Below are 12,340 nucleotides of genomic sequence, written 5' to 3' on the forward strand. Positions count from 1 at the left end.
GCTGCTCAGGGGATAAGTCCCAACAATCTTACACCTGCCGAGTCACGATTATCTTCGAGAAATGTATTTCCGGTAAATGATATTGAAAACTTTTACAAACTAATATTTGATGGTAAGATATTGGCAAGTTTGCATGCCCAAAGAGCTTCAGACACTTCTGGGGTCATTTATTAAGACTGGCGTTTTAGACTCCGGTCTTAACGCCCCTTAAATCCCTTGCTGGCGTAGAGTTGGATATTTTTCTACACCAAATACTGGCGTAGAAAATGATTACCGAGTCGTGCCTGCCAACCCCTCCCTCTTCCCCGCCATTGCCACACCCACTGGGGAAGAAGATGCAGACTTAGTCGCCGCACGTCCCCTTTGCAACCAAATCTGTGACAGATGTCCTGGCATATATCTAATCATAAATGGCCCCCTTAGGGTTACATCAAACTGGCACCATTTGGGAAGATCTGTACTACTGACTAACTGGATGCTGTCCTAAGATAGAAACGAGCTGGCAAAGTAGTTCCATAAAAATTGTAACGTGCCACCCAAAATCCGTGCTGGACCACCCACATAGTATAACTGTCAGGCACTGATCTCTGACATGGTGCAGCTGCAGGGTGGTCCGTGACAGCCAGGCCCCCCATAGAGAAGGCAGATACGTTTTCTAACCATCCCTGTATACACCTTGCCCAATAAGTGCTGTATATACAGAAGCCGCTTCCTGCTCCAGTCATGGCGATCATGTGATCACTGGGTCTCGGGTAACTGCACAAGATACCGCCACGACCAGCTTCACCCTCTCCTACTGTGTCCTTCTCCCATACCATGTAGATTGTATCATGTATGTGCACCGCCTATCATATGTACAGCGAATGGTGCTTTAATAATGAATAATAAGAATAAGCTGCTGAACCCAGACCAGCTCTGCAGTGCCGTCAGGAAGCCGTATTCCTATTAATATGTCTGCCCTACTTCCAGGAGAGATCAGTACATAAGCACCTTTATGACCTTGACGAGGGCACCATCTAAGGGTGCTTTCACACCTGCGTTGCTGGATTCCAGCAGGCACATCCAGCAATCTGTATGCAAATGGATGCCATTTGTAGACGGATCCGGGTGCGGATCCGTCTCACAAATGCATTGCAATACCAGATTCATCTCTCCGGTTGTCATCTGGAAAAAACGGATCCGGTATTTATCTTTTTCACATTTTTAAAGGTCTGCGCATGTGCAGACCGTAAAAACCGGTTCCGTTTTTCATGAACACTTGGGGCAGTATCCGGCATGAATGCATTTCAATGTAAAATAATGCCGGATCCAGCAATCTGGCAAGTGTTACGGAATTTTGGACGGAGAAAATACCGCAGCATGCTGCAGTATTTTCTCAGTCCAAGAACCGTACAGTGACTGAACTGAAGAGATCCTGAAGCATCCTGAACGGATTGCTCTCCAGTCAGAATGCATTAGGATAAAACTGATCAGTTCTTTTCCAGTATTGAGCCCCTAGGACGGAACTCAACACCAGAAAAGTTTAACGTAAGTGTGAAAGTACCCGAATAAATAAAGGCAAAACAAAATAAGAAAGAAGAAAAAAATAAAATAAAAGACGCCAACATGAGCCCTCTCCATAGCTTCCCTCCCTGGTACCATTAATTATATATCCCCTATTATCAAAACTATTGTAACAGAAGGGGTGACAAATTTTATTTAGTTGCATTTTGTGCTATTAAACAAAATAGCAAATTCTTGGTTACAAAAAATATAGACAAAAAACACATAAAAATGGCGTAGAAATATATCCTCATAGGACAGGAAAAATAAAAAAAAGAGGAAAACAAAAAGTTCTGGGTTTCAATGGCACAACGCTAACGGGCTCGCAGTGACGACGTTCGTGCTGTAGCACATGTGCAGGACATGCAGTGAGGCCGATACCCGCAGTATGTACCGCAGTGCGCAGGCAGATTCCCCCGCCTGTGCCTGTGTGAGGTTTCAATACAAAGCAAATGTGACATTACAGGCAGAGAGAGAAGGCCATAGTGATGTTGCAGGCTGAGGGGAAAAATTGTGATAGCGAGATGGAGGTACTGGGAGCGACTTGGGTATTTTCGAAGATTCAAAACCCTCTGCTGGGCCGCATTTACATGTCAAACATACTTCATTATCTGGGGCTCAGAAAATAAAACTATCAAAGGTATGGTCTGATCGAGGTTTAAAGGGGTCGTGTCATCTGAGACATTGGTGGCATATCGCTAGGATATGCCACCAATGTCAGATAGGTGCGGTTCCCAGAGGTGGGACTCGCACCTATATCTAGAACAGAGCCCCCAAAGTAAACGAGAGAGCACACCACACAGCCACCTCTATTGGACTGCCGGAAATAGCTTATCCAGAACTCCTATAGAAGTGAATAGAGAACGGCCGCGCTTGTGTGGTTCACTCTCATTCATTTTAGGGGCTCCATTGAAGAGATAGACATGGGTCCCAGAGGTGGTTCAGCCTATCTCCCTACTGAAAAAATACCGAACCTAGCTCGCTTGGCCAACACCTATCTAACAGGAATGTGTACAGCCATCTTTATAAGGCTAGCCGTGTCCAGAAGACCTCGGTGGAAACGCAATGACCGTATCCATAAAAAAGGTGATTATTTATTGAGTTAAATTTTGGGCGCAGAGACCTGAAGATTTTGAGTGCACATAAAACATAACCTACTCCAGACATAGTAACATAAGCCAAGAACAATATCAAGATGTGTCAATAATTCCTGGAAAAAACAGAGCACAACTAGACTCCACAAGAAGAAGATAAGGATTAATCAGGTACGCTATTTAACTCCATGGTTACTCACGGTTAGCTGACATCACACCATATCCTTTCTCGACAGGTAGGATGGGGATTAATCCATAGGTGTTGTGCAGGAACTTAGATAATGCCCAGGAGTTTGCAGGTGGTTTAAAATGGTGGAAAACCACAAGCTATGCAATAGATGACATAAACCTACAAATTCCCTGTATGTCCCTTACTCGTCTAAGCCCAGGGACACCCCTTGAAGGTAGGGGTTCCCTGTCCTCGTACCTAATCTAGTATCCCCTATGATCCCCTATCCTGTAGTGAAGGACAAGCTGAGTACATAGGCATACATAAAACGGACAAACAGAATGACAGACAACAAATTCCCAACGCTACGTTTCCCCAGTCGGTATGGATCACGACTGGTTCGTCAGGGGAAAGAAAAAGATGATACTTTAAGTTCAACCATGAGTCTCACGACGGAGACTATCATTCAGTGCCCCTCAATCGAAACCCTCTAGGAGAAAAAAAAAAAAACAGGATGCACCCGAAATACTAAGCCTGCATCCTGGTTTTTTTCTCCTAGTATATATTGTATATATGTATTTGTTATCATGATCCTTGAGATCTCAGCCCGGATTGAGGTTATTTTTAATCGATTAATAAAAGGTATATTTTAGATTGATGGGAAGGTGTTTTTGATTATTATTCAGGAATACAAATGCAGCCAATGATCCCTACTCACAGGAGTCTGTACTGTACAGGACGCCTCTGTGCTGACGCTGGTCCTAATGAAATACTTATATTTAGCTGATGACTTGCAACCATCCAATACGTAATATATGTATCCTAATAATCACTTTAATAGATCAGAAAATGTCATTAGCTCCTGGATTATCCAATTAAAGGGGTTGTCCGGGATTGGGGACATTGTTGTGATAGTACTAGAGTGACATACATATTTCACACATGCATGTCCTACCTGCGCCACATATTTCTGAAGCCCCGCTTTGATACTGCAAATTATTGGGCGGAAGTGACTATTTTTGTAAAAACAGTGACGTACCGGGTCCCTTGCAGGCGAGCAAAGCCTCTTCTTCCGCTTCACAGGGAGCCCGGTGACGTCACCATCAGTCTAAGTCATTATGCAGAGAGCACGGAGGGGCAGTAAATAGGCTAGCAGACATCGCGCTAAGCCATGCCCCTCCTCCGGTGACGTCACCGGGCATGGATCTTTCTAATGGGGGAGGAATATGTGCGGCAGGAGGATGAATATGTATGAGGGGGGGGGGCGGATAGATGGAGGAGTGGACGATGTGCGGCAGGAGGATGAATATGTATGAGGGGGGGGGGGGCGGATAGATGGAGGAGTGGACGATGTGCGGCAGGAGGATGAATATGTATGGGGGGGGGGGGGGGCGGATAGATGGAGGAGTGGACGATGTGCGGCAGGAGGATGAATATGTATGAGGGGGGGGCGGATAGATGGAGGAGTGGACGATGTGCGGCAGGAGGATGAATATGTATGAGGGGGGGGGCGGATAGATGGAGGAGTGGACGATGTGCGGCAGGAGGATGAATATGTATGAGGGGGGGGGGGGGGGCGGATAGATGGAGGAGTGGACGATGTGCGGCAGGAGGATGAATATGTATGGGGGGGGGGGGCGCGGATAGATGGAGGAGTGGACGATGTGCGGCAGGAGGATGAATATGTATGAGGGGGGGGCGGATAGATGGAGGAGTGGACGATGTGCGGCAGGAGGATGAATATGTATGAGGGGGGGGGGCGGATAGATGGAGGAGTGGACGATGTGCGGCAGGAGGATGAATATGTATGAGGGGGGGGGGCGGATAGATGGAGGAGTGGACGATGTGCGGCAGGAGGATGAATATGTATGAGGGGGGCGGACAGATGGAGGAGTGGACGATGTGCGGCAGGAGGAAGAATATGTATATGTATGAGGAGGGCGGATAGATGGAGGAGTGGACGATGTGCGGCAGGAGGAAGAATATGTATGAGGAGGGCGGATAGATGGAGGAGTGGACGATGTGCGGCAGGAGGAAGAATATGTATATGTATGAGGGGGCGGATAGATGGAGGAGTGGACGATGTGCGGCAGGAGGAAGAATATGTATGAGGAGGGCGGATAGATGGAGGAGTGGACGATGTGCGGCAGGAGGAAAAATATGTATGAGGGGGGGGCGGATAGATGGAGGAGTGGACGATGTGCGGCAGGAGGAAGAATATGTATGAGGGGTCGGATAGATGGAGGAGTGGACGATGTGCGGCAGGAGGATGAATATGTATGAGGGGGCGGGTGCAGGGACGAGTTGAAAGACCGTAGAAACCAGGAGATTGCGCGCTGCGCTGGGACCCACAGTGCAGTGCGGCAGGAAGTCATTACACAAATAAACATCAATGTCAGCAATCTGTGGGGGACCTTAGGAGCCATGCAGCAGTGTAAAAACTACCGAAAAACATCGGGGGAACCTTGACTCTGCTAGTAATAGTGAGTAAACTATATTTGAAAAAATAATTTGGTCCCGGACAACCCCTTTAACACATAAATATTAAGGGTACTACCACAGGGTGCGGTTGAGTATCGTGTGGATGCACAGGCCACTGTGGGCTCTAATTAAACTAACAAGGGCCACACTGCTTAATCTGTTAGGGCCACGTCATGTGGTTGCATCCGAAGGTATACCAAATTTGTAGATTCTTTCACTTATAGGTCCTGTCTGGTTTTGAAAACCATTTGCTGAATACCCTATTAGAGAATTAGAAGTTAAAAAGAACCTGTCACCGGGATTTTGTGTCTAGAGCTGAGGACATGGGCTGCTAGGTGGCCACTAGCACATCCGCAATACCCAGTCCCCATAGCTCTGTGTGCTTTTATTGTGTAAAAAAAATAAACGATTTTATACATATGCAAATTAACCTGAGATGAGTCAGGACTTGAAAATATGACTCTTCTCTGGTCACACAAGATATGACTCTTATGTTAATTTGCATAAAAGGCGGGAAGTACAAAAATGCATAATACTTATTGAATTTGTCAGCAAATGAAATTTAAAGTGTAATTTATATGGATCCTATTATGGTCAACGGGATCTGTTAGGCTCAGTCCCTGTCACTTGTGTGCCGGCACCTCCGTTATTTTAGTTGTTCAGAATACTAATGTGAAAGAGACCTAAAAATGTCTTTATATTAAACATTTTCATGCAATCTAATACATAATAAGCTGCAGAATTCCTTTCACTGACAAACCCATCAGACTGGCCGCCTGACTGCTTCGTCTGCAGACGCTGTCTGTCCTCTCCTGAAAGCTCTTAAATTTACGTTGGTTATAATAAGATTAGAAGACCAACATCCCTAATAAAAACCCTATAACAAGAATTATTTTTAGCCCAATATGCAAAAAGACCTGCTTATCCCGAGTCCTCTCCTGCATAACGGAAACCGGGCGGATCCGTTTTGCAGTCCATAGACTTATATTATGATGGAATGAATAACTGAATGCCTCTAAAGGCATTCCATTATAGAACTGCGTTATGGTCCGTGGTAACGGAATCCATAACGCAATTCACCTTTTACCAGTAAACGAAGTGTGAACGAATTTCACAACCTGAAATTCGCTCATCTCTAATCCCGGTACTTAAGACCCATTATAACACTCCTATCTTTCAAGTGATTTTCCTTTTATACCGGCAGCATGGTGGAGTCCTCTATTTGGAACTTTCTGGGAGGTTCTTCCTTGTGATATTCCTTACGGCAACTTACATCAGAACCATCAGACATTCTGCTATTTGATGCCTCCATGAGGTAGGTCTCACCTTGACAAAGAGCTGCTAGTAAGCCAACAGAGACTTCCTTCTGGTTGTTAGCTACTACCCCCCTTCCCTGCTTCTTCCCCCTTTTCCTGTTCGTGGTGTCAACAAACGACTGGTTGGAAAAACTCTGAAAATTATTTTTGATAAACGAAACACATTGGGTAAAAATTGTCTGGAAATCCTATTTTTGCTCCAGAGATGAACTTACCTTACAATCTCCAGGAACCACTAAGACTAATGAAATAGTAGAAATTATGACAGACAGTAGTGTAACGGTCCCTTTACACTGCGCGATATTCAGGCAGATTATCGCTATGATTCACACGGACACTCGTTAGCGATAATCTGTCTGTATAAAGGTGCCACCAATTACCCAACATGCAAACGCTCGTTCATAGCAGTAATAGGATCATTAATGTGGTCAACTAAATCATCGCTTACCAGCAGCACATTGTGCCGTCTAAACAGCTGCTGACAAACAATGATCCTGTATAGGGACGAGCGACGGCATTAGCGATTCCTCCTCCCCAAACTGTGGAGGAGACCACTGCATGTAAATGCAGCTTTCTCTTCCACTGATGAGCAGGCGATTGTCAGGAAGGAACACTTCCTTACCGACAATTGCTTGCTACATGGGGCCCTACAGGTTTATAGACGGGTGATACAAGCATGTCTAACATTGCACAGTAAACTGCTTTATAACCACTGGGAAAACTACTCACATGATCCTCTTCCAACTACACAACTAGCTCTTTACAAGCTACAGTAAGCAGGGAGTAATCAACTTGAGACCATTACATTGTATTTTACCTGTGTGTGCCTTCAAGAAGGAAACTATAGAATGTAATAAAGGACTATATATAGGATAGAATGCTAAATAGTAACAGTGATAATAGTCACAATGCAATAATCTTCCATTGCAATGATAGATAGAAATGTAAATGTGCATTTAGGAGACAGTCTTTCTAAGACCATTTTTATCCATGTGCTCCACTAGAGTATATGGAAACTATAGAGGGGGGTCCCTAAGGAACAAACTCATCCATTATAGGTCATTCGACCTAACGACTGTCTATGTAATGTGTGATAGTGGGGGCAGACAGTTTACCAGCACATATGTACCTTCTTTTATCCAGTGGAGCATTGCATGGTCTATAAAACTCCTTACAACACCTACTATGTACTCTCCACAAGGCCTCTCACCCAACTCAGCTAGTCCTCTCTACACTGATGAGGGGCACTCACCCCAAAACAACTATCTGCAGAGGAGAAACTGGCTTGGATATGATCCTAAAATTACGTCTCAAGGCCTGTTTTAAAAGTTCGAACATTAACTTATAAGATAGCTAACTTCCAACTGGTGGCATCTTTTTGTGGAAAGATCCAATTTGAGTACAGTAATTCCTCTTACTTACTCAGAAGCAACATATAGAAACATCAAAAAGAAGTACTGAGCAGAATAGATGTGAACAAAGAAATTGGGGTGAGATATAACACTAAGCTGCTGAGTCTTGCCCCCGTCAGCCCGTTTCTTCCTCATCATGCTGCTCACTTCTCATCCTCTCCTGTCCACTGTATAGTTTTCAGTGCTGGCAACTGCCTTGAAATAGCTCCTCAGGATCGGCCAACAGCAGCAGAGCAGTGGGGTCTCACATGTGGAACCCCACCGCACCGATCTGATAATGATGACCCATCCTGAGGATAGGCCATCACTATCCAAATCCCAGAAAACACCTTTAATTTAAAAAAAATATGGTAACTGCTTATTTATCTCCATTGATATCAACACGCACACTCAATGTTTCTCATGATGGAATCAGGGGAAATAGATGTGGGCTGAACCAGCAATCTTCTGTATAGCACAAACTTAGGCTCTGTTCACACTTCTGTTGGCTCTTTTCCATCAAGTATGACTTGAATGGGACAATCACTGGCAATTGCAATGCCCCATCTCTACAAGCGAGATGATGCACAGCTAATTTTGAACCAAAAGGAGCACTCGCACGAGCACCTCTTCTAACAGCTCCTCGGAGGCGGTGCTAGGAGTTCAACCCATACCGATATAGATAACCTACGTCGAGGTAGGTCATCAATACCTTGCTCACTTTGTCTCTAGCAGTAGAGCGGTATAATAGGAAATATAGGCTGTAATTTGGGGTACCACAGGGAGGAAGAAGTAATCAAGATGGCAAACAACATTCCCAGCATATCAACTACATACAAAAGGAACACGCAAGAGCCTCTACATTTTCAATAACTGCCTAAGGCTACTTTCACACTAGCGCTCGGGGCTCCGCTTGTGAGTTCCGTTTAAAGGCTCTCACAAGCGGCACCGAACGGATCCGTACTGCCCTAATGCATTCTGAGTGGACGCGGATCCGCTCAGAATGCATCAGTCTGACTCCGTTCAGCCTCCGTTCCGCTCAGCAGGCGGACACCTGAACGCAGCTTGCAGCGTTCGGGTGTCCGCCTGGCCGTGCGGAGGCAAACGGATCCGTCCAGACTTACAATGTAAGTCAATGGGGACGGATCCGTTTGAAGATGACACAGTATGGCTCAATTTTCAAACGGATCCGTCCCCCATTGACTTTCAATGTAAAGTCAAAACGGATCCGTTTGCATTATCATGAACAAAACAAAAAAAACAAAAAATTTTTATTTATTTTTTTGTTCATGGTTATGCAAACGGATCCGTTCTGAACGGATGCAAGCGTTTGCATTATAGGAGCGGATCCATCTGTGCAGACACCAGACGGATCCGCTCCTAATGCAAGTGTGAAAGTAGCCTAAGCTGGACGATATAGGCAAACAAACAGCTTGTTTGTACATGTCCGAAAATTCCATTGGTATCAGGAGACTCAAAGCGGTGACCCAGGGTTTGTCCCAGCGCCTGACCCTTTCAGAGCCGAGCTGCGACTCCCAGCACAACTCTTGGCCTACAGCACCAGTAAAATGAAGAGATACTCCAGTATGACCTGCAGTCCTTCATATAAAACGTATCCCTCTGTAAACATTTATTACTTACCCACCCACGAAGCAGAGGATGTAAAAGGCGAAGTAAAATATAGCAAAGGGTCCAAATGTTATGAGGAAGAGCACGCCACCGAGACTTCCCCAACCCCATATGGAAAGACTGGCCTGGAGAGAAAGAAAGAGAGATCATTACACATAATTGGAAACGGAGAAGCAAAAAAGCACAAAGACAAGAGGATTGTGTATGTATTTCACAAATATTAGAAATAATTATTTCAACCAACACAACGAATGGAGGAAAAAACGCATGAAAACGACTGATCCCGGCTCTATTTACCCCGATGCAGTGATGACATCACGTCGACAAAAAGTGACTGCTGCAGCTACAACCAACGAGGCCAGCGAGTGACTGCAGTGGACATGTGCTAAGGATACGACCTCACCGCTGCAGCTCGGAGAACCTGAGCGGTGCACTGGATCAATCAGGTAAGTACTGTATTTATTTTTTTTAGGCAGATCCCGAGGGTTGTCCAGTTTTCTCCTAAAACTATACAAGCCCTTTAACGCAGAATGTGGCTTGAGAAAACCGGAACACAGGCAATGATAACCCCCTGTGTGTGGTCCTAGTGTGGAGAAAGAATGCCGTCAGCACTGTCTTGTATATACTACCAAGGTTGGTCCTGTTGGTACATCCAAGGCAAGAAGAGGTGAGGCTCGTGGCCAAAATATTTGTAGCAATACCACTTTCATAATACCATGCTAGTAATGCTTGTGTCCCTGATCTCAGAATCCGCTTCTGGGATCCTGGAACCTCCTTCCCCATACAGGCTGCACTATAAAATGTACAGAGACATTACAGATAAAATGTATAGATTAGGTTCCTTGAAGGGAGTCCGTCACCAGGAAACTCACTGGTAAACCAGGTACTTGCAGGGCTAGCTCAGCCGAGTGTAATGATGCCTTTCGCTTAGGCTACTTTCACACTAGTGTCTTTGCTGGATGCGGCACGCTTCAGTTACTGATAATACAGCCGCCTGCATCCGTTATGAACGGATCCGGTTGTATTATCTTTAACATTGCCAAGACGGATACGTCATGAACTCCACTGAAAGTCAATAGGGGAAGGAACGGATTTCTATTGTGTCCGAAAAAACTGATTCGTCCCCATTGACTTGCATTGTGGTCATGACGGATCCATTTTGCTCCGCATCCCATGACGGAATGAAAACTGCAGCTCTCCAGTATGGGAACGCAACCAAACGAAACGGAATGCATCTTGGAGCACTCCATTCTGTGCAGTTTGGTTTTGACCCCATTGACAATGAAGCGTTTTTCTCCGGTATTGAGGTCCTCTGCCAGATCTCAATACCGGAAAATGTAAATGCAAGTGTGAAAGTAGCCTCAGTGATCTGTTGGTTCATTCTGGAGAAAAAGGCAAATGAGCAGTTAGGTGCACGGAGGGTGGGCCTGAGGCACTCGGGGGCCCCCTTTTCTACTCCAGCTCCTCCCTCTCTTTCTGGAAGGCACAGTCGTCTCCATGGCCGTGTCAATCCCCACGCTGCAGAATAGGCAGCAAACTCCAAATTAGACACTTGGATCCAGAAAAAGGTCAAGATAAATTTTCCCTCGGCTTTGGCTCTGTGAATCGGATTGTAAATGTGTGCCAAAATCTGCAGCACGCCACGGCTTTCATCCACTAGTGGGCCAAGTATCCATTAACTGTCTCTTAAAGGGAAAGGGTCATCATAAAAAGGACCTATTGTTTAAATCACATTTTCAAGTTGCAGCGTTTCGGTGTCCGTCTGAGGAAACTGAGCCAAACGTACCTGTCCAGACACACAATGTAAGTCAATGGGGACGGATCCGTTTTCTATGACACAATCTGGCACAATAGAAAACGGATCCGTCCTCCATTGACTTTCAATGGTGTTCAAGACGGATCCGTCTTGGCTATGTTAAAGATAATACAAACGGATCCGTTCTGAAAGGATGCATGCGGTTATATTATCTGAACGGATCGGTTTGTGCAGATCCATGACGGATCCGCACCAAACGAGAGTGTGAAAGTAGCCGAAAAGTTCTTGTACACAAATAGATTCGTCAAGTCAATGAGCACTTGGGTATGGTCCATTGTACAAGCTGTTCACCGGTCCGTGTACTGCTGTAACATACGCGTCATGGCGCTCTGAAATCCTCTCAAGGTGTCAATTCCTAATAGTGGACCTTGCATGACAATGGTGGCATCACTTCACCGCCCGTGTACAAGCAGGTCTGAGTAGTAGGACTGACCACTGGTAATAGACAGATTATGCAACTGAGAAGGATCTACAGACCACCAGGGGGCGCCCGTCAGTGGAAGAGGTGGTTCACCGCAGGAAGGAGACTGATGGGGACCCAGGAGGTGTCAGGACGGGGGCTGCGGGTGGTCAGTGAACCTCTCAGTCCGCAGATCTGCTGTGCATGAAATCTCCAGTAATGTAAATGTGCAAGAGGCCAGTGCAGAACAGGAACCTTACTGTACCAGCCGCACCGCTGTACGGGACGCCATGATACTCCATTTCTAATGTACGTTATACTCCTGATCAAATGTCTTTTTGGAAAGCTTCACCAGCCCCACCTCAGAGGCCTCAAGGAATGTGGGATATTGGTGTGGAAAAAGGGAATGTCTCACAATAACCCCCATCATTTCTGCAGGCCCACCTGCAGCATTCCAGGGGGACAACAAGGGGCACAGCCACTCTAAGACGGACAATCCCTC

At 45.7% G+C, this 12,340-nt stretch overlaps 1 protein-coding gene across 1 annotated transcript in view; it reads right to left on the minus strand.

Annotated features, from left to right (window-relative positions):
- Positions 1–12,340, minus strand: part of SNX13 (sorting nexin 13) — a 157,571-nt gene that overhangs the window by 88,697 nt on the left and 56,534 nt on the right. Inside the window, 1 exon segment of the mRNA XM_040433682.1 lies at positions 9,635–9,747. Coding sequence (XP_040289616.1) covers positions 9,635–9,747 — 113 coding nt within the window.

The sequence above is a fragment of the Bufo bufo genome, chromosome 5 (assembly GCF_905171765.1).
Source record: "Bufo bufo chromosome 5, aBufBuf1.1, whole genome shotgun sequence".
Classification (NCBI taxonomy): Eukaryota; Metazoa; Chordata; class Amphibia; order Anura; family Bufonidae; genus Bufo; species Bufo bufo.